Source organism: Equus asinus, chromosome 8, assembly GCF_041296235.1.
Source record: "Equus asinus isolate D_3611 breed Donkey chromosome 8, EquAss-T2T_v2, whole genome shotgun sequence".
Lineage (NCBI taxonomy): Eukaryota > Metazoa > Chordata > Mammalia > Perissodactyla > Equidae > Equus > Equus asinus.
The window spans coordinates 27,561,375-27,583,846 of record NC_091797.1 but is presented as its reverse complement, the minus strand read 5'-3'; the positions used below and the strand labels follow the sequence as shown (position 1 = coordinate 27,583,846).

Sequence of the window (22,472 nt, the reverse complement as noted above, 5' to 3'; positions counted from 1 at the left end):
ATCCTATTCTATTAATCTATGTGTTTATCTTTATGCCAGTACCACACTGTCTTGATTACTGTAGCTTTGCAGTAAGTTTTGGAATTGGGAAGCATGAGTCCTCCAACGGTGCTCTTCTTTTTCAGGATTGTTTAGGCTATTCTGGATCCCTTGAATTTCCATATGAATTTTAGGATCAGCTTGCCAAATTTCTGCAAAGAAGTCCCCTGAGATTTTTGACAGGGATTATGTAATCTGCCATCCTAACAATGTTAAGTCTTCCAATCCATGAACATGGGATGTCTATTTATTTAGGTCTTCTTTGCTTTCTTTCAACAACATTTTATGATTTTCAAAGTATAAGTTTTGCAATTCTTTTGTTAAGTTCATAAGTATTTTATTATTTTTGATGCTACTGTAAATGAAATTGTTTCATTAATTTCATTTTACCTTGTTCCACTGCAAATGTATAGAAATACAATTTTTATATATCAATTTTTTTATCATGCAACCTTACTGAATGATTTATTAGTTATAACAGTATTTTTAGTGGATTCCTTAGGATTTTCTCTTTACAAGATCATGTCATCTGCACAGACAATTTTACTTCTTCCTTTCCAACACATAACTTTTATTTCATTTTCTTGCCTAATTGCCCTGGCTAGACCCTCCAGTACAATGTTGAGTAGTGGCAAGAGCAGACCTCCTTATCTTCTTCCTGATCTTAGAGGGAAAACGGTAGTAGTTTTTCACCATTCAGTATAATGTTAATTATGGATTTTTCATAGATGCCATTTATCAGGTTAAGGAAGTTCTCTTCTATTCTTAGGCTTTTGATGTTTTTTCATGAAGGGATATTGAATTTTGTCAAATAATTTTTCCAAGTCTATTGAGATAATCATATGGTTTTGTTCCTTATTCTGTGGATAGAGTGTATTACATTGATTTTCAGATGCTCATCTAACTTGTGTTCCTGCGTGGGGGGGGGGGGGTCCCCTCCTTCTTGGGCCTGTTTTCTCAGGTTAGCCCCAGGTCCTATGAGGGTCAGGTGAGGTAGCCTCCGGGCAGAGCAGGACCATGGAGGCCCAAACCCATTTTTCCTAGTTTTGGGTGGGCTCCGCCTGCCTCCTGCAAAGCAAGAGCACCTGTCGCCAGCCCTCAGGAACACTGTCACATGAGAGAACTTACCCAAGACGAGGAGCAGAGATCTCTTTGGAAGTTTATTTTGGTGGAAACAACAGAAGGCAAGACATGATGTCCCAAACTAGTCAGGCAGGGCTGTGACAAATGGGCAGGGAGGGGATGTGTCAGCACGAGCCCACGAGGATGGGAGGGCATGTTCAAACAGGGCAGGGGGGCTGGCACTCTGAGGCCTTGAGGACCTGAGTGGGGAGAGGAGTGCTCCAGCATTATGCTGCATGGCTCCCAGGCATATGGAGACTGGCACTGGAACAAGGACTACTGTAGGGGCCAGCACAGGCCACCACTGCCACCTCAGGCTTCATCACAGGGACTCTCAAAAGGCCTGCCTGGGGACATTCCAGCTTTGTCCATCACAATGGCTTTCCAGGAGGGGAGGAAGATGATTGGTCCCCAAAAGGACATTCCCACTCTCGTCACCCCTCCTTCTGCTGGCAGCTCAGCTCCCCTCCTGCCCCAACCCCGCCCTCTTCTTTCTCACATAAGGACCTCAACATTCCAGTTTCCAGGACTGATGGGGAACATGCCAGGTGCTCAGGGGCAGTGAGGCCTCAGCCCTCAGAGACTGAGGGGTCTGAGAAACAATGGGAGCATTGAACATACACAATACATGCATCTGAATACTGACCTGAAAACTGTTAGGAGTAAAACCTGTAGTTCGCTCAACTAAGAACTGAAAGTATCAAAGGGGTTTTCTCGCCGTTTCTGGGTGTGGAAGATAGCCTGGGAAACGTAGTCAAGACCCCAATTCAGAAATCCCAAGGTATTACTTGGGAGCAGCACTGGCTCTCCTCGAGGTGACTCGCCAAGCCCCCCATGGCCCGCTCTTTACCCCCAGGCAGCCTCTCCAAACCTGTGGGAGGAGGTGGGTCAGACGGAAGGGCTCCTCATGGCCAGGTCAGCTCAGGCTCCTGAGATGCAAGTGCCCCCAACTTTGGGGGACCACAGGAAGTAATCAGTGCAAAAAGGATCTGAGCGTGGAGCAATGGGAAGAAAAGTTACCCCAGGACAGTGGGCAGCACGGTGGGAACCATGCAGGGCTGGAGAAAGGAAATGTGCCATGAGGCAGGCACGCCGCCCAAGGGCCTTCCGTCTCTGAAGAAATGGTGCCGCAAGGCCTGGCCCGCTCACCTTGCCACCTGCTCGCCTTCCCTGCCACTTGAGCTGTCTGCAGTGAGAACGAGACCTTAGCAGCTTCAACCAGCGTACGTTTACAGGACACCCACTCACACATTCTCCGTTCTTGGGGAACAAGGATCCATAATGTAAACTGCCCTCGAGTCAACTGTTACTAGGCCACTGGGGAAAACCAGTTCTGCAAAAGCACCGCAGGGGCCTTCCCTGGGAGACCTGGCCCAGACCTGTGAGGATGACCAAAGTTACCAGACCCCAACTCTCAGAAGCCAGCTCCCCTAAAGCAAGGGCAGAGAAACATTCAAGAGCTCAGCTGGACCTCAACTGGTGTCCAAACCCTACCAGATGCAAGCCCAGTCTCCAAGGGCCAGCATGGTCCATTTGTTAAGTTTTGTCTGTTTACAGACCCTGGGGTTGGGCAGAAACGAATGGAAGGGAGGTCCGCCTTTTCCAGAGAAGGCAGGGGGCCTTGGTGCTTCAGCTGGGCCCATGTCTCCCCCTTCTGCTGTAACCATGTGACCTCTACACCGACTCTCAGTAAAACCTGAGAATGTCATCCACAAACAGTGCTGAGATGACAGTTAGGGGTTTGGGTGGAACATTTTCTGAAGCTGGGAGGGCCCTTCAAGGGACGTCTCCCTGGTAACAGGCCTGAGGCCTGTGCATGAGCGGGTGCTCTGTGAACAGGCATCTGGGCCTTGTCTAATTCAGAAAATTGTCCAGCGTCTCCCCCCGAGGCTGACCTGCAGCAAGCCCGGCACTGCTCATCTCCAGGCCAGGCTGCCCCAGCCCTGTCGCTTTACAGCTCCTTCCCACAAACACAAAGGACTGAGAAAGACTCTGCACCTGGTTTTTAAGCTCATAAAAATGAGAGACTCCCCACAAAACTCCAAATCACCACCAATACATTTATTTGAGGGAGAAACGGTCAAATCTTATCACAAATTGTTAAACTGGGTAGACAAGAGACGGTGATCTGCCTAATTCCCGGGTGTTCACAAATGCACAGGTGACCAGATCCTGCACAGGAGTCGTCACCATTAAACCAATGAGCACTTGATGAGAGGGACACATTCTGAGCAGTACATGATTTCACATTCCGAAGGTGCTGCCTTCGTATCAGAAAGGTAGTGTTGAGAAAAACAAAGGTAGAACTGAGCAATGGCTTCCTGGCACAGGCCTGGACATGATGGTGGCCTGGTGAAAGGGGATCATGCCCTATGTACAAAGCAGGAGGGCAGTGCTCCCAGCTGAGCTGCAGGAGAGCTGGGCCCACTTGGGTGTGAGCAGGGGGTGGGACCTGACCCCGCGAGCCTTTCCCATCCAACCTAGGCCTCCACAAGTCGTTCTCTGGCCCCTGACACAAAGCAGATTCAGCAAATCTGCTTAGTAAGGGGATTCTGCCCCAATTCCATAGCCCTGCCCACCTCCCGCAGGTCTAGCAGGTGACCAATCCACTGGGCGCAGCCTCACCCCCACCTAACCCCCACTTCCGGACAGACACATGGCAAATATGGAAACCAAAGCCCAGCTGGGCTGGAGCACATCTAGGTGTTGCTGGGTTGGAGTCGTAACAGGTGCCTCAAGATGCTCAGGCCTCCTCCACGGCGCCCAGGCCGAGACAGCGGGGTTTTAGGTGATTCATGTTACTCCAGGGCAAAGCATGATCCTGATGACACCCGGCGGAAAAGCAGGCTGGAGCCGCGGAAGAGCTGGCCCTGGATTGGAAGAACAGACAGGTCAATGAAAGGGGAGGCCATGCTTCTCGCCCTGCCCCAGAGCAAAGCCAGCGTAGGCAAAGATGGGTCCAGCAGCTCTGAGACCCCCGGGGTGGGGGTGGAGGGCTAGGCCTGCTTTCCCGGAGGCCAAGGTCAGAAGGTGCCTTGTGCTGAAGCGCAAGGGAGCGGTTAACTTCAGGCTACAGGGTGTCTGGTGTCGATGGGGCTACTCAGAGGGAGATGCCCCAAGACGAGACTCGGTGCCATTCTCGCTTCAGAGCCCAAGTGGTCTGGACTCCTCCAATGCCCAGGGCATGTGACACACGCAGAACTGACCAGAGTCGCTGGCAAGAACTGTGTCCATCTCTGGCTTCCCTGCTTCCCTCTCATCTGTCCTCTTCTCAACCTTGAGGCCAGTCTGTGCGCTCGCTCCTCCCCAAGCCACTGCACCATTTTACTTTGAGGCAAACTAAGGCCAGGAAAAGGCGAGGATGTGCCCTGGGCCAGAAACTTGGATCCTTGACCTCTGGGCCCAAGAGCTCCAGCCAGTGGGAGGGTGCTTGGGCACAGACACAAAACCCCCAAGTGGCCCCTTCGCCAGGCTCACCACATGGCCCAGCTCAACCCTCAGGCTGGCCTGAGCCCCGGGGACATCCTGCACGAGGGAGCCGGCGGTCTCCACTCGCCAGCTGCGTGTCAGGAACCGCTCTTAGTCCTTGTGTTTGCAGCCCGGGCTGCTCCAGGGATAAGGAGCTCTCCAGCTTCACCACCCACCCCGTGGGCTCCTTCTACTCGTTTTAAGAGTCTTTAAGAGGCGAAGAAGAAAAGGAGACCTCATCTGATGTACACTTTGTTTGTAAATTCAGATCTAACTACTTCAAATCCTTTCTAAAATAAAGTGAAAATTTAATTTGAATGCCTTAAACCAAGAATCTACATTTGTTTTATCCTCCCTACTCACAAGACTGGATTCCATGACAACCTTACCTTTCCATGCAACGAAGAGGCCACAAAACCATTTCATCTGATCACGGGGCAGAAGCATGGGAAAAATCTCCCTTGGGAGCCTGCTTACCTGCACACTCAGGTACTTCCAGCAGTGGATCCAGGATTTGAACACTGGGGAGTAAGGGGGGAGCCCGGCCTGCAGCCTGCCCAGGAAGGAGAGCATGTTAGACAGAGAACAGTGGGAGATGGATCAGCCAAGAAAAATGAAACTTCCAGAAGGAATGGCTTGGAGCTGCCACCACCCACATCCGGAACCAGAGATTCAGCCCAAAGGGGCATGGTGAATCCTAGAGGAAGCCAGGGTGCCTGGTGGGCTGAGCCCCTACACAGACCAGGAAGGAGGGGGCCGAGTGCCAGGTGGAGGGGCCCACACCTACCCGCAGTTGTTCACAGCCATGAGATCACCGACCAGCAGGAAGGGGTAGGTCAGCATGCTCACTGCGATCTGAAACCCGAGAGAGCAGAGTGTCCGTGACCCGCCCTCCACCAGTGCCGCCCAGGCTCAGGGAGCAGGGCCACACTGTGCCAACCCCTGAAACTGAGGATGCTGCCAGCCCTCCAGTGCTGGCCTCCTAAGCCCCACCCAGGCCCAGAGCGCAGTGGGAAGGGCAGCTGACTCAACTTACCCCCATCACAAACTTGGTGTAGCTCCGGATGGCCAGGGCCTGGCTGAACTGAAGAGACAGAAAGGAAGACAGGTTTGCCACAGGCACCTCAGGACGCAGGCTTCAGACACGTGGGCCCTCGTCCCGTGCTGCTTCATCTGGGCCCCCTTTGCCCTGCCCTCCACACTGGCCTCACACACACACTGCATCCCTTGCAGGGCCTGCCAGCGGCTTCCGTGGCCTTGTGGTCAGAGCCAAGAGAAGATCTGGGAGGCAGAAGTGGGATAACCAGACTGAAGGGACTTCTGTGACCCAGCTGGGGACGGTGAGGAGAAGTGAAGGCCAGATAACTGGGATTACTGGCTGCTGGCCTGCATAACCCCGAGCTGCGAGCTTCAAGGGCTCGGCCTGTGTCTGCCTTGATCAATGTCCAGGGCTTTGCTGACAGTCGGTGCTCAGTAAGTGCTTACTGAATGAAAAGACAGCTACCCACCCAAACTACCCACACAATCCTGGACCTGCAGCAGAAGGCGAGGGGAAACTCTGGGCTTACAGCCACCCCCCCACCTCACCAAGCTCTCACCTTCAGGCGCCCAACTTCTGAATTCTGCTTTGCTCAGGAAGCAGCTCCTAACAAGGAAGGGTGACTACCTACCCTTCAGCTTCCTGTGGTGTGGCCATCCCACCAGATGGATGCCTGCAACCTGGGGGTGTGGTGGGGGGTGTTGCTCAGCCCTGTGCCTGAGCTGCAGCCTCATGTTAGCGGTTACACCACATCAGAAAAGCACTTGAACAATCCTTTTCCTGAAGCTGCTGACTGCGTTGTGGTGACCTGAGGCAGCAGCCCCTGGTCGAACACCTGCCCACCTAGACTGGAGGAAGCCAGGCAGCTGTGGGACACCCCTCCCCCTGCCCGGATGCCCCAGCTGTCCCGGCCTTGCTCTGTATGTGACAGCAGCAGCTCACCCACCCATAAGGCCCCTGAGAAAGGGCAGGGCCACGGCACGTGCTCCTGTCACTGTAGGTGGGCGCTGGTCTCTATGGAACACTTGAATGTGCTTACACTGAAAGGCCCATGAGACTCACCCAGCCAAGCCACACGGCAGACGCAGCCCACCTCGGGCAGAGGCTCAGCTGGGGCGGGCACTCCGGGCCGCACAGACCATGCCCACACCTCGCCGCCCTGTCCCCCCCCACCCCCCGCCAACGCCATTCTGGGGCCCAGACACAGACACAGACACAGAACACGAACCCAAACTCCCCCCAAGTGGTTCTGGCAGACAGGTCCCCTGCCTATCCTCCTGGGGTTGGCAATCCCCGCTGGCAGAATGTCTGGCTGCCAGGAATCTCCCGCCCGTCACTGTTCCCCAACTCTTTCTGGGTTCAGGCAGAACCAGTCAGTCATCAGGTCCCTGGACACTTTTCTTCAACAAGCGCCTTTTCAAAGGACCAAGGCCCTCCCACACCTGAGCCAACCAGCTGAGAGGTCTGTGCACAGCAGGCTGTGTAGACCACTGCTAACCAAACACTGGGCTGCGCCTGCACCACACACTTCCTAGCTGATGTGAAAAACTTCAAGGCAGCAGGCACCCTCAGCCCGGCACAGGGAAGGCCCAGGCCCAGCCCCGTCAGTGCCCAGCTGAATGCCTCTGGAGAGCCCTTCAACCTCTGGGTCTCAGTTTCTCTATCCGTAAAAGGGGACATTATATGCACCCTGTTCCCTTAACAACTGGGGTGCTGTCAGAATGAAATGTTATAATGTTCACAAAAGGGTTTTTGAAAGCATAAAACATTAAGCAAAAATTAAAGGGTTATTATTAGCTGGTCTATCTCCTGATTTCCTGAGTCCTCCTTGGGTCACTGACTCAAACCAGCCTTAGAGAAGCTGGGGTCTGTTTTATTCCTAAAGCTGCCCAGAGATGGGCATTCCATGAACTCCTCCAAGTCTGGTTACTGATCTCCAATCTCATCTCTCGAGGCCATTCTGCCTGGAGTCAAAGATGACCCACGGACAACCAGAGGGCCTCTTCTCAGACCACTCCCGAGAGGTCCTCTCTAGTCCTCAGGGCCTGGTACTCAGAATCCCAGAGTCCTCGAGTCTGCCCCAGACCCTGGGCATCAGCAGTACATGAAAAGATGGACAAGTCCTTGTTCCAACCAACCTGGGAACCTGGATTCTGGTCGTTTCCCAGCCCCCCTGGGGTGTCACTCACGCTGTCATCCACCAGGTAGGCATTGATGAAGTGGGCCAGCAGGTTACAGCCCCACAAGAAAACCACATCTCCCAGGAGGTGAGGAATTAAGCCGCTAAAAGACAAGGTGAGCAAAGATGAGCAGGGGAGGGAGGGGAACATTTCCTGGGGCTCCACACCCAGGAAGCAGGCAGGATGCTCAAAACTTCAGCATATCCAACGGCACCACCTCAGGAAGGAGGTCTGCAGGGGCCGCGTGGGCTGGTGTTCCTTTCTCCATGGAGGGTGTGATATGCCACATCTGATGCCACAAACTAGTTGATGGTCTCACAAGTGGTTCTCCAACCACAGAAGCTGGGCCTCAAGATGTAAATGTTGCTAAATCTGGATTTTTCAAATGCAGATTATGAAAGAGTGCCTACATGTTGGTAGATTTCTCCTGGTCTCTTTACCTACTCAACTCTCACAAAACACTTTGCTCAATGCATCTGTCGTCTTCACCCCTGGAATGTTCCCCTGAAGACATTCCATGCAAGCTTTCGCAAAGAGGGCTTTTATTAAAGTGACAGCCTTTAGGATCAACAGCTCTACAAGCTGACATGAAGGTTCCCCAAGACACAGTGCTGAGGGCAAAAAGCCAGACTGAGATCAGTGGGTCCTACGTGCTACTAGTACTTTTTTTAAATGTGTTTATATGCCTATTTAGATAAGGAATGACTTGGGAAGATCTCCAAGGGAAAAATGACTATGTCTTGAGAGGGGAAGCAGAATTATGACTTCTGAATTTTAAAAAATCTTACTGCAAAATATTTGAAAAGTTCAAAAGAATATATGCAATTTTATTAATATGCCTATGTTATGAGGCATATTAATAAAATGAACCTTCGTGAGTGCAACTTCCAATCCCGTTGCCTCTGCCTGTGCGCAGACTGACTTTCCATGTACACCCTTGGGTGCTTTCCGAGTACCATAACATGTATCGCCTGTTCCAAAATCATGTGAGGGAAAAAAGAACCCAATGGGTAAGCGTCTACCATGTGGGAATCCTATTCACACCCCAGAACAGAACTATATAAGGCATGTGAAATATGCCCGGAGTGGTGACGTGTAGTGTTTTAAGGTCTGATGCCACAGTCACATGAGGAAGTGTTTATTCACACATATATATGTGTATATATATATATATTTTTTTTTAAGATTGGCACCTGAGATAACAACTGTTGCCAATCTTTTTTTTTTTCCTGCTTTTTCTCCCCAAATACCCCCAGTTCATAGTTGTATATTTCAGTTGTGAGTCCTAATTGAGGCATGTGGGACGCCGCCTCAGCGTGGGCTGACAAGCGGTGCCATGTCGGTGCCCAGGATCCGAACCAGCGAAATCCTGAGCCCCCAAAGCACAGCGCGTGAACTTAACCACTTGGCCAGGGGTATTCACATGTATTTTTATACATATAGACATATGAGAATATGTGTGTCTGTATAAACCAAGATTGTCAATATTGGCACTGTCGACACTTAGGGATGAATAATTCCTTGCTGTGGAAGCTGTCCTCTGCATTGCAAGGTGTTTAGCAGCACCCCTGGCCTCTACCCACTAGATGCCAGTTGTGACAACCAAAACATGCCTCCAGACATTGCCAGTGTCCCCTGGGGGCAAAATCACCTCCTGATGAGAACCATACACACACACACCCCTATACATAGTTGTTTCTTGGCTAAATGAGAGATCATAAACAAAAACACCTGGCCAACTATAAAATCACAATGTGAGTTAATAAAGGGCCCCAGATCTGGTATACTGTGTACATACCGGCATGTATGTCACTGCACAGACCTTAAAAAGGCAAAACAAAGGACACACTTGTCAGGCCCAGCTCTTGGGTTCCGTTTGTGGGTTAGTTTTCTCGGCATGAGCTTTCCTCAAAGGTGAAGGAAGGTGGGTGTGAGACACCAAGGAGGGCAGGGTCCGTGGCCCCCCGGAGACCATGTGCCCTGCTGACACTGCTCTGCAGAAACACACGACCAGGAGGGCTAGGTTTTCTGACTTTTCAAGAGACACCAGAAATACTGATCATTGTATGAAATATCCTAAATGTAAAATGTGAAGATGTAATTTGTCAGAAATGCTCTGTCAAAGAGTCCATTGGCTGCAGTCAGCCCATGAGCTGCCAGTGCTCAACGCTCAATCCAAGTCACAGATTTCCAGTCATTTTTCAGCAGTGAAACTGTGAACAACGGAGTGCCCCGGCTTGTGAAGACCAGCCCCATGCCCACCCCCAGCCCAGGGCAAACAGACGGGCCTGGGGAGGCCAGTCAGCCTACCTCCCCTGCATTTTTGATGAACGGTACCCTTTTTGTGTGAGCCGTGATCTGCAAGGGGCTGGGCAGCTTCAGTCCGGGTGATCCGTAGCTCGCACGTGCTATGGCGCTCTCAGGAGATGAGCGCAGCTACTCGGGCTGGGGCAGAGCCCTGTGGTTAGTCTGAGGCCAGCAGCTGCGGCCTGAGAGGTTGAGAATGAGCCTGTTAGTAGAGCGATGCCCATGGCCAGCAATGGGGCGTATAAACTCACGTACACAAAGAATCCCAGCAGCCCCTCCTCTTTGAAAATCTTCCCAATGGAACTCAGCACGCCGCTGTGAAGAAAGTAAGACAGGAATACAGGGTCACTCAGTCACCTTCCAGGAGCCCAGCCCCTGGTGCGGAGCAAAGCCCACCACCCCTGCTCAGAGCCATCCAGCCCTGGCTGGGGTGGGGAGGGAAGCCTCCGTTACCAGCCAGAACCCAAGTGGGGAATATTCGAGAGCTCTAGTTTGGGGGTGAGGGAACATTTACACAGTCCATGGAGACTGGGGAAACCCAACAACCCACAGGGGCAGAAGTCTAGCAGTTCTCTACTGCCGTTTTCCATGGACCTGGAATTCAGGAGTGAACCTTCCAGCCTGGGCTGCTACAGAGGAGACAGGCCCTTCTGCCTGCCTGGCCCGAGTGCTTATCTCCAGCCGAACCACCTTCTGGCAGAGAAGCCTGTGTGCCCCACAGAGTGAGAGCAGGAGGGGTGGCGAGTGGAAAGAATCACCTTCCCAGATGGCAGAGAAGGAACACAGGGCCCTGCAACAAGTGGCCCTTGGACCAGCCCACCCAGATACAGCCTAGGAAAAGGCATCTGGCCCTCCCCAGCAGGGAGCTGGGGACTTGTGCCCTGGCCACTGCAGCCCATCAGAGACCAGAGGACAGGCTGTGGCGTCCTTGGTGTGAAAAGTGAGGCAAGCTCAAGAGCAATCTCTGAGACCTGTGGCTAGCAACGCCAAGTGGCCTGTGCTGCATGGAGGCTCTGCAAAGCTGAGGTGACAGGGGCCAGCCGAGGAGAAAGACAGTGGGAGCCAAAGTCCTGGTGAGCGCTATTCCTGGGGCAACCCAGCCCTGCCAGGCTCCACCACCCTTCTTCTCAGAACAGTGGCCCGGCCCACTGGGGCTCTGAACCAGACCATCCCCTCCTGTCCCATCCACCACCCCACATTTCAGTCTGGAAGAACGGACCAATTTCCCAGTAGTGAACCCCAAATGAGGCACATGAGAGCAAAGCCTCCTGGGGCAGTGGTCCCACAGGACAGCTACAGAAAACATCTGAACCCAGGAAACGAGAATCTTAAGGGAAGAAGGATAACTGAGGCATGTCTTCCTGCCACATGCCTCCAGGATCCGCCTCCTGTGCTGCCCTGAGCCTCAGAGGGGCAGGGAGGGCCTACCCGCCATGGGGAGGGGCTGTGTCAACACACCCATGCCCCCACAGCAGCCAGCTCAGTGCCAGGCACAGCAGAGGCCAGGGAAGTATCTGGCAAACACCTGAGGGGACAAGCCTCAAGCTCACAGGGCAAAGAGCCTCTGAGCAGAGGATGAAATGAGCTAGAAGCTGGGTTCTGTGATGGCTGGAGAAATCATTACAGCATAACCTAGGGCTCCAGGAGGGAACTCCAGGTCAGTTCTAGGTGGTGGAATCAGCTCTGGTGCCACAACTCCTAATCCGAGGTCACTCCAACCCCACTCACCCTCTCTGCACAGCTCGTCAGGGCAGCGCCAGAAAAGAGACGGAGAAAAGAAAAATGCCCCTGGACACAGACTACAGAGCCAATACCACATTGCTCTAAGGCCAGCGTATTAGAACTGGGGCAGAGAAGGGGCAGCGACTGACCCAGCATGGCCTGGCCTGTCCTGGCAGACACTGAATGGTAACATGGCCACTCCTGCCAGTCCCAAGAATTACCCACCTGTACTTGGCCTCCCGTCCCACAAACTGGACCATGCAGCGCATTGAGATGACTGAGGAAAAAGAAAACACACACAAGTGACATGGTGGGCCAAAGCCCACGTCAACCCAGCCGTGGAGTGCCCGGTGTAGAGCGGCCACTGCACAACATGGCCTGTGTAAGAGCGCAGGAGGGGAGGAGGGCCTCTGAGAAGCCCCGTCGTACCCCCTGACCACGGCATCCCATTTCCTCTGCCTGGGAAGAGCCCAGCTCCCTGTGCACAGGACCCCAGCCAACCTCCCCTCTTTGGGGTCCCAATGGAATACCCCCACCCACTCTCACTCCCCAGTAATTCTACGGCTCCCCATCTTCAGTCCGGGGGGGTCATCCCACAGCAGTGATACAGTCTCCAATGGGACAGCTCACCATGCAGGGGGTGCGCCAGCATGCGGGACACGCACTGCATCATCATCTCGTAGGAGGTCTGGAGGAGAGCAGAGGGCAGGGACTCAGTCCGGTCTGTGTCTGCAACTGGCACTCATGGGGAGCCACGAGCTCTTATGGGGGAAAAACTGAAATCCCGCAGCCCCACGTAAGGTCAGTCAACCTCGGACGGCACCACTTGTCGCCCACCCCCAATACCCACCACCCAGGAGTGCCGCTGGGTCCAGGGCCATGCCCCACAGCGGCTGACAGGCTTTCTGGGATTCTCTGCAGTGTCCACCCTGGGGCTCCTTCCATGTCCCACTCCATCCACGCACACACGAGGACCCAGCTCTGTGACTCTCAATGACCTGGCCAACTCCAGGGTGAGAAGTGATCAGAGTCCCCTCTGAGGGCCTCTCCTTCTCTGATTTCAGATACCCACCTCCTTCACCACTTTCTTCAGAGACGTCTTCATGTCATCCTTGTTGGAAACCTGCTCGATCTCATCTGGAGGGAAAACCTGAGATACAAAAAACAAAGGAGGGCCAAAAGCCCCTACAGCTGTGTCTCTTAAATGTAACTCTCAAGGGCAGAGATGGCAGGAACCAGCTCCTGCTATTTTCTCTGCAGTGTCCATTAGCTGGGCCCGTCTCAGGTAACCCCCAGGGCTGGAGCTTGGGGAAAAAAAGCCCGTCTGTTGTGACAGTTGTGGGAAAGCAGGAGCACTATGGGGCAGGAGCCCTCCCATTAAGGAGACTCAGTGTTAGACCACCAGGCTTTGGAGCCCGGCTTTGGTGCTGGGGGGGAACCCTGACCAGTCTGGGAACAGAGAAGCAGGCCCAGGGCACACGGCAGCCTCTGGGGGTAGCAGGGAGCTTGGGGGAACCTGAGGCAACCGCTCCTGGCTTCGCCCCAGGCTCACCTTCTTCATGCTGCCCCGGGTCACAGTGGAGAGGGCGTTGGACATCAGCCGGGGGCTCAGGCCTCGGAACAGCCCTATCTTCCCATCCACTTGCACGATGTACTTTGCTATAAGAAAGGAGAGGCGGCAGTGTCACACCCAGTCCAGACACACCCACTCCTGGGTCACATTCACACCCAGACCAGACACACCCTGTCCCTCAATACAGATGATCCCCAACTTACAATGGTTCGACTTACAATATTTTGACTTTATGATGATGCAACAACAATATGCATTCAGTAGAAACTGTACTTCGAATTTTGATCTTTTCGTGCTAGCAACATGCAGCACTATACTCTTGTGATGCTGGGCAGCGGCAGCAAGCCGCAATGCCCAGTCAGCCACACGGTGAACCATCGGTATACTCACAACCATTCTGGACCCAGACAACCATTCTCTTTTTCACTTTCAGCACAGTATTCAATAAATTACATGAGACACGTAAAACTTTATTATAAAATAGGCTTTGTGCTGGTTGATTTTGCCCAACCGCACACTAATGTAAGTGTTCTAAGCACATTTCATGCAGACCAGGCTAAGCTATGACGTTTGCTGGCTAGCTGCATTTTCGACTCATTTTTTCAACTTACGATGGGTTTATCCTGACGTAACCCCAGTGTAAGTCGAAGAAGATCTGTACATGCTGACTTTAGTCACAGAAAGGGGCATCTGCCCAGGACCCCATGCCCAAAGGTCTTCTCTAGCCCCTGCGTTTTTTTGGTAAAACCTTCAAAACATATTTTTGACAAACAAGTTCACTTCTTTTTTCCTTTTTCTTTTTAGCTTTGAAAAATCTACTTGGCAAACTGACCTATAGTTTTCCAACTCATTAACTTAAGTGCTGGAACCCAGAAACCAACGGTGTTGCTTATAAAAAATGTTTTTCTCAGGGAAAAGAAAAAAAGGAACAAGAGACAGTGCCCACAGCAATGACAAAGTTTGTAACCTAAGGGAGGAGAAAAGGAAAAGCAAGGGCTCCCAGAAGAGAGCCTCAAGGGTGTCCCCAGGGCACGCCAGGGAGAGGGCTGTCCCCACCCTGTTATTGTGCTGTGCCCAGAACACCACCTGGCACCTGCTGGCATTTATTAATCACAGGGAGGGAAATGTCAGTGGAGAAGTAACTAAAAAAGAAGCGCCAATGAACTATTCTATAGAAAAGACTTCAGCAGTCAGGGAGCCAGCCCCTGCCTGGGTGAGTCAGTGGTTTTGCATTAGGGTCTCTAAGAGGACACCTTTCTTAATAATGTTTTATTGTTTTATTTACTATCACCTTTTAAACTGTGTTGAAATAGATGATGTACTTTTAGAAACTTGCATTCCTGGAAGCTACCAGAACATTCTCTCAGACAATGTGCCCCCTTTTCAGCCCCATGACTTGAGCTCTCTAGTACCGCACAGTGGCAGGAACCAGCAAATGTGCCTTCCTTCCTTCCTCTGCAACATGTCTGCTGACCCAGCAGTTCAACGTCACTGCCAGCACGGGCTTTGACAGCCAAGAGCACCTGTTACCTGCATATTTGGCTTCCTGAGATGGGGGTGGGGCTGGAAGGAGAGGAGCAGGAGGGGAGAGGACGCTGGGCGATGTGGCCAGGAGCCCTGCTTCACAGAGCAGAGAGAACAGGCAGAAGGAAGGTTTGCTTTGGGGGAGGGGCGCTCCAGCCAGCAACAGGGAGAGGCTCCGCAGGATAAAGCTGGAGCGTGATCTCCAGGGAGAAACTTAACCTCTTTCTAGCCGATCTGCCACCAGTAAATACGGAGAAAGGACCCCTATTCTTGCCATCTCAGAGCAGAATTACAAACGAGTGAGAGCAGAGAAAGGTGCAGCAATGCCTTCAGAGGCCTTTGTGGGCCCAAAGGGCTCCATCATGCTGCAGTTTCTCTGCAGTCCCTGGAAAACGCTCCAGAAAGTTCTTTCCGTTACACCAAAGACTGTCAGGACAGCTGGGGAGCTTTTCACCAGGACATGGGGAGTAGATGCTGTCCAGACAGCACCCAGCCAGCCAGACAGCTGAGCTGAGCCCCCTCCCCAACTTGAGAGCAGGGACAGCATCTGGAAATGCCCAACGGGCATCTGCTTACAACACTGGGGCTGAAACAACATTTATATAAACGGGTGTCGGGGAACACACCTCAGAACTCTGCTCATCTTTGCAAGAGGCAAAGATGAGGGTCAAGACCTCTCTACCCTGAGTCCTTTCAGGAATGACTGTGTGACATGAAGAGAGACGGGCTGGGTTCTAACCTCGAGTCCCTCACACAGCTGGAGCAGGGGAAACCACGGACAAACACAAGGGAGGGGCCGGCAGCCCACCATGCCCGCTTCCCGCAAATCCTGCGCTAACTCTGTATACTGGCTTCACTGTACTACGGTGGGGGTGTCTTCCTCATTCTGTGATTCCTTCTCCCCGACACTGACAATTTTTAAATAAAAACAAAGAAGAAAGATTTCCCAAGAAAACGACATGTTCTGGCTGCCCCTCGTCTGTACTCAACAACATGGTGGCAAAATTGGAAGAGAAACCTGACATGAGATTCTGCCAACAGTGTGTGAAGTGAAAAAAAGGCGACAGGAGGCAAAGCCTCAAGTTACTTTGTAGAAAGGAAGTTTTTCAGAGGACATTCTGAACTGACCAAACAGGTGAGAAGAGAAAAGGTGGAGGAAGCATGAGAGGATAGGCCTGGCTGTGAACTTGGAAAGTGAGGGCACATTTAAAGAAGTCCGGTGAGGGCGGGGCCTGGGGAGAGGGACAGGGATGGTGGACTTGAAATGGCCTTGACCAGCTGGCACCTGTGGGCCAGGGGATGAGCAGCAGAGGCAGCCAGGTGAGCTTCGCTGGCATCAGGCAAGCCCCACTGTGGCGGGCTTCTTGGTGGAGCAGCTGGGGCGGGGAGGAGGTGTTTGTGTGAAGGGCCTGGGCACCAAGAAGCTGATGCTGCTTTGCAGACGAGGAGCGCGGGGCCAGAGCAGTTTAGCAGCCTGCCCAAGCTCGTGCAGCTGGTCAGGGCACATCGGAGGCGAGGCCTCAACTCACTGCGAACTGGTCTATACCCAGTGGATGGAGATGCCAGAGTGAGTAGGCACCACTGCCTGGGGAATGCAGGGGAAAGAGGACGAAGGAAAAGAACCCAAGAGATCCCAACGGGCCTCCTGCCAGAGTAGCAGGAAAGAGAAAAGCTGGTAACAGGGCAGGACAGCTCAGAAGGCAAAAGGAAAACCACCCCCACCCCTGCTTCCAGGCCCAACCTGGGGCAGCAGGGATGACAGGGACCAGCGTCCTGGACTGCCCTCTCTCAGGCACCTGTCTGCCCCTCCTGCTGCCTAGGCTGACAGCTGGCAGCTGCAGGCAGAGGAGCTGGACCAAAGCTGTATTGTTCACCTGCTCCCACCCCGACACCCTGCTGCCTCTGGCCGCACTCTCTGATCCCCTCCTCCACGCCAGCTCTGACTCTGGGTACCATGGTGCCCAGCGTGTTCCCCAGGGCCAGCTGGGCCTGCTCCCTGTTTGACGGTGTGGGCTTTCCTGTCTGGGAAGCACACTCACCGTAGGTGAAGAAGCTCGGCAGATAGAGGACCTTCCTCCCCAGCACATTGGTCCCAATGGTGGGGGGCATCGGCTCATGACCCACCTTCAGAATCAACAAATACAAAAGGAAGGTCAGATGCTACTGTTGATTCAGTCTCACTGCTTCTCATCCTTCCCAGGCCACTAACTCTCCTCCCACAAATTCTAACGCTGCTCCTGTTGATGTTTTCCCATCAAAACATACCAGAAATTTCACTGGTGTCTACAACCATCAGCATCGTGTACATGAACAGAAATGTCTAGTTCCAGATACCACCGCTACCACAATCCAAGTCACCCCAGTCCCCCAACATTCTTACCTTCAAATTCCAGATATTTCCAATGCAGAACCCCCCATTTTTATGTGCTTCGAACCCCACACTCAACACAGAATAAATCTCAGTTACTTCTTATCTCCAGGTCAAAAACTTCAGTCCAGTCTCAATCCCAAATGTAGCAACACCAAAACACGTTCAAGCCCGAACCTTGGGCCCCAAATTCAGACAGCCCAGCTCCGAGTAACCCATTCCAAGCTTCACCCCACCCTCAAATTTCTTATCACACCCACTGCACACGCCCACAAATCTGTCCCTCTCACTCCCCAGCAGAGCACACTGCGACCTCGACTCCCAGATGCTGCTCAAACAATCCCTCAACTGTGTTCTAATTCCCGTCACCCCCATATCCCTGTGACAGAATGACCCCCGTTTCTGTAGGGCTATCATAATTCTCGCTGTGTAGATGTTGGTTATAATTAAGGTATCTCTTAAACTCATGGGTGGGTGAAGCACCAGGCCACTCCTATGGAGGTGGGGTCTCTCCCAAGGGGTGAGGCCATTGGCTACGCTGCCAATCAACGAGGAGACAGACTCTCTGTGGCCAGGCAGGAGGCAAGGTGTCTGGGAGACCAGCACCTAAGTGGGGTGTGAGAAGGCCCCTTCTTTGGCAGGGGGCCAGGACACCAGCTGTGTCCCTCAAAGCAGGCCAGCCGAGCCCACGAACCAGGGCAGCTCCCCTTGGATGTGGAAGGGAGGAGAAACAGCAGGGTTGGGAAGCTCTACTTAAAAACAGGACGACGTACGCTTCTAGCATTTTCCTGGCTCAATTTCCTTTCTTTGCCTAGTCACCCGAGTGTTTTTGAAAGTTCAGGTTTTCTCTTGTGGATGTGATTCTGAACTACACGACAGATTACTGACTGTAAATTAAAACACCCCCTCTGTGATGGGGACCTTCTGGAAAAAAATTCTAGCCCAGGGGAGTTGAAGGAAAGGGATGAACCAGTTGACTCAAGCAGGTAGCCTCCCCTTCTAGAACTTTCCCCTTCTGGGTTGAAAGCTCGAAGGTCTGGAGTTAAGCTTTGTTTTGATTTGATTTTGTTCTTACCCGTTAAACCCGAACTCCAAGTCTGAGCTACTGCTCTTCTGCTGTCTTACCAGTCAAGTCACAACAGTTTGGGCATCCCAGCAATTCCATTTTCACCATTAAATCTGCTGTGTCCCTTCACCCAGTATCTCCACAGCTCCCAAATCATTTGAGTCTATTTTCTGAACTTCCACCTTGGTTATCAAAGGCACACCGGCCGTGTCTCATCCCTGGTCCCCTCATCCTCAAATTGTCATTACTTGTTCCCAAGTCATACCCACCTAATTTCACCTCGACATGTACTACCCCAGTCCTAACCATAGCCAAAGCTGGCAGAGCCAGTCCCTCACATCTCCACCTCCTGAAACCTAACAGCACAGGCCCTGATCTGAGGCACTGTGTTCTCATTCACCTAATCTAGATAACCCCCAATCCTGCCACCCGCCCCCAAACGGGGATCTGCCCTTTTGCAAAATGTTACTCTGATTCTCAAGCTATACCCACTACGATTTCACCCTCAAATATGTTACACTCAGCGCCAGCTGGGTTCAAATCGGATAGGCGACCTCTGTCACCCCAACTGGGCCTACCCAGCCTGACCCACCCACCATCCAGTTCTTCTCACCCTTTAGATTCCCTCATTCCCAATTCTTTCGCATGGCCCAATGCCCTTTCCAAGTCACCTTTATTTCAATTTTCTCCCCAAACTTGTAAAACAAATCTACTGTGGTGCAAATGATGAAGCCACTTTCCATTTCCTTCACAGGAAGCCCCCTATTCCTTGTACTCCAGCATCCTCCACTCTTACTGGCCACCCTAAAGTCCTAGCCCTCACCCAGTTTCACTCCATCAGCCAAAAAACTCAGCTCCCAGTATCCTTACTTCTCATGTCCGGTACTATGAGTTCCAAAGCCCTAATTTCTCACTCAAACCTGTCACCTGTATTGCTGTAAATACAGTCCTAATCCTGTAAGTAAAGCAGCCCTCACTCCCAAATCACAACCAAAAGTCAGTCTCGATCTTCCCTCAGCAGCCATTTCCAAATCTCGGTCACAATTAGATTCTAGTCAAGCACCCTGATGTCCCTGACTGAAATCTCCTCATTCCTTGTCATTTTCCTGGTCACACCCAAAAATCCGCCCCATTCCTCAGACCCCAGAATTCCATCGTGCCCACTCAGGTCCCTCTCATTCCCACTGTATCTCCACCTCTCTGTCAGCACAATTATAAAGACACAAACACCCACTCCCCTCAACTCCAATCAAACCTCAAATCTTGGTTGGGTCTCCATCTCAACTTCTACCCCCCCACCTCCCACTCTTCTTAACTGAAAAAGTCTAGGCTAAATCTTCAGGTATCAGTCCAGGTCTGAACCACCCCCATCTAAACAATGCCCAGCTCAGTCACACACCCACCTAATTTTGCCGGATGCTCTTCCTCCATCCCACACCCCTTTCAGCTCAATCTCTCCCTTTCTCAAGCAGCCCACTTAGTCTTTAAGGCAATGCGGGGCCGCCACCAAATATGCACCCCTTGACCCCAGAGCCATTCCTGCCTGGGTTGCAGTTTCTGCAGCCCCAACCTATCCAGTTGTGTTTCAACTGTCCTTCTGCCCAATTTCAATACTCCCATACCCCTTCAGCCCATCCCCCCAGATACAAGGACTGCGATTCCCATCCCAACCCCGATGACTTCCATTTTTTCCTCCAAATGCGTCATCCCTTTCCCCCTAAAAGTCTCTTCCTCGCTCCCCTCTCAAGACAAATCGCCACCACTCCCCTCCCCCATTGCGTCGCCCGATGTTTCCCTGCCCCCAAACACGTCACCATATCCCCTCCTCCCACCAAATCTGTCGTCGCCATCAAATCCAGAGCCCCCATCTCCTGTAAACCGACAGCTCTTCGTTGTTAAATCCTTTGCCCTCACCTTTTCTCACCAAATTCCGTCATCATTCAATCCAATGCCCTCCGCCCTCCACCCTCCTCCCTGGGAGTCTGATGCCCTTTCTTCTCGTCTAGGTTTTTGGCCCTAACCCGCAGTCTTTTGTCCCTCCAAACCACTTTAAATTCATCTCCCTCAAATGCAGAGCGTTTGCTCTCCTTTACCCTAAATATGTGCTCCTCATCTTCTAAATACTTGGCCTTGGCCCCCAAACCTCCTCCCCACCCACTCGCCAAAACGTCTCACCCCTCCTCCAATTCTGCTGCGTCTTCCCTCACCCTTCCCTCCTGTTCCAAGTTAATCGCCTCCATTCCTTCATCCCCCAAACCTGTCTCCCCATCCCATTGCCCCTCTCCTGCACCCCCAAAATCCCTTGTTCCTTCTACCTTCTCCCAAATCTGTCGATCCAACTCCCTCGCTCTCACTCCTGTACCCCAAAACCCGCCCCCAATGCACCCCCAAACCCCTCACCCACCCCTTCTCTTCCTCCTCTCCCACCCCTTCGGCCCACCAAACCTGCAGTTCCTGCCACTCTCCCCCAGTTCGTCACCATCGGCTCCCCCGCCCCCATCCTCCTCCAGATCCCGGCCTGTCACCTTCACATCACCCCCACCTCCCTCCGGCGCCCCTTGCCCCCCACCTGGATGAGCAGCTTCACGTAGAGAAGCGGGTGGCTAAGCGCCGTCACGCCCGCTCCCAGCGCTACGAAAAGAGCCTCGGTAGTCGGGGCGTTGTCCCCGGAGCCCAGGCCCCCGGACCCGGCGTCCATCCTGCGGGCCGAGGGCTGCGCCGCAGGCCGCGGGTGGCGCGGATGTGCGCGGTGCGCGGGCGGCGGATCGCGAGCCCGGGCCTCGACCCCCGCCGCCGCTCCGCCGCGAGCCCCCGCTCCCGCTCCGGCTCCCGCCATCCCCGCGGCCCCGCCGCGAGCCCAGGGCGCCACTTCCGGGTCCAAAGCCCCCATGGCGCCGGACGGCGAGGTCACTCCCCGTCACGTGGCGGCGTGCCCCGCCCCTCGTGGCGTCAGGGGGCGGGGCGGGCCGCACCACTCGCGGCGCGGGGGTGCGCGGGTGTGGGGCGCGCAGGCGTGGGGCGCGCCGGCGGGGCCCCTGTGCTGGCCTGGGGTCTGGCCCAACGCAGGGGCGCGGGCCGGGCTCAGCGGCCGCGGGCGGCTCGGGCCGCGGGTTCGGGGCCTGTGAAGGCCGCCGCAGGCCAGGGAGCTCCCCCGGAGCCCCAAAGCGCGACGGGGGCGGGGCTGGGCGGCTCTGGAAGCCAGACGCCCCCAATATGGTCTTTGGCGCTTGCAAGCCCCCGCCGCAGCTTCGGGAATTTTTTCCGCAGTTCTGGGCCCGCCCCTCTGCGGCCCGGATCCCGGCCCTGCGGGCGGGTGGCGCGGCCTCCTGCTGCAGCCGGGCCCTCCGCCGCTGCCAGCCTCCGTGTCTTGGCCCTCCGTCCTCCTCGCCAGACCGGATCCAGTTGCCCCCCGGCGATTGTGGTCCCTCCGCAGCTGAGCCCTGGAGAACCTTCCTTAGAACCCAGGGTTAGAAATTGCGTTATCTGCCTCACTAGATGGTGAGCGTTTTAATCAGTCGATGCGAGCAGACGCAGGCAATGTGCTAGGCGCCGATAGTCTAATTTTCAGTTAATAAGAACGAGTAATAATAACGGGCCCTTAAATCGACTTACTGTGTGCCGGACGCTTTCTAAAGTGCTTTGCAACGTGTTGGCTCAAGTATGATCCTCACAACGACTCTGCGGGGAAGGGATTTGCTACAGCAAGTGCCCCGTACCTGTTGTAAACGTGCCCACCCCGTGCTTCACCTAGAGCGCCCGCTAGTTATGGAGGGGCGAGCATCCTAGAGGCTGCAGGGAGACGGCAATGGGGGAACACTTATCCTGTGTTCATTGTGAGAAAGTTCTTCAGAATAGACATCTGCCTTCTGAGCACTTAGTCCGGGTTTCCTGCAATCTGCCCTTCCTGCCTGCCTTCCTGCCCTGCCCTGTAAAAAGACACCTCCCCCCTTGCCACTCCTGACCACAAATACTCCACACACTTTCCACATCCAAACCCTGGCGGTCTACCTCCTTCCCTTCCTCTCTTCCCCTCGCTGGCCTCCCTAACCCGGGTTTGTTCTTGT

General features: G+C 53.5%; 1 protein-coding gene across 2 annotated transcripts; it reads right to left on the bottom strand.

Moving 5' to 3' along the window:
- Positions 1 to 3,201: 3,201 nt before the first annotated feature.
- Positions 3,202 to 21,329, bottom strand: MTCH1 (mitochondrial carrier 1). Of its 2 annotated transcripts, none has more exons than XM_044776586.2 (12): positions 20,978 to 21,329; positions 17,014 to 17,098; positions 13,430 to 13,536; positions 12,950 to 13,027; positions 12,508 to 12,565; positions 12,103 to 12,154; positions 10,411 to 10,470; positions 7,807 to 7,951; positions 5,666 to 5,713; positions 5,417 to 5,484; positions 5,107 to 5,182; positions 3,202 to 4,031 (listed from the first exon to the last, which is right to left on the bottom strand). In XM_044776586.2, the coding sequence occupies exons 1-12, from the start codon at positions 21,296 to 21,298 to the stop codon at positions 3,960 to 3,962; spliced, it is 1,170 nt and encodes a 389-aa protein (XP_044632521.1). In that variant the 5' UTR covers positions 21,299 to 21,329; the 3' UTR covers positions 3,202 to 3,959. The 2 variants fall into 2 exon arrangements, with proteins under 2 accessions (XP_044632521.1, XP_044632523.1); XM_044776588.2 differs by having other exon boundaries at positions 7,858 to 7,951.
- Positions 21,330 to 22,472: the final 1,143 nt, after the last annotated feature.

Bases quoted from the DNA above. Each gene is read 5' to 3' on its own strand.
- MTCH1 (XM_044776586.2), bottom strand. From the start codon at position 21,298: ATGGGGGCTTTGGACCCGGAAGTGGCGCCCTGGGCTCGCGGCGGGGCC. The intron at 13,537-17,013 runs GTGAGTGTGCTT...CCTTTCTTATAG, and splicing joins GCCGAGCTTCTTCACCTACG to CAAAGTACATCGTGCAAGTG. The intron at 5,714-7,806 runs GTTGGTTGGAAC...CTGTCTCTTCAG, and splicing joins ACCAGAATCCAGGTTCCCAG to TTCAGCCAGGCCCTGGCCAT.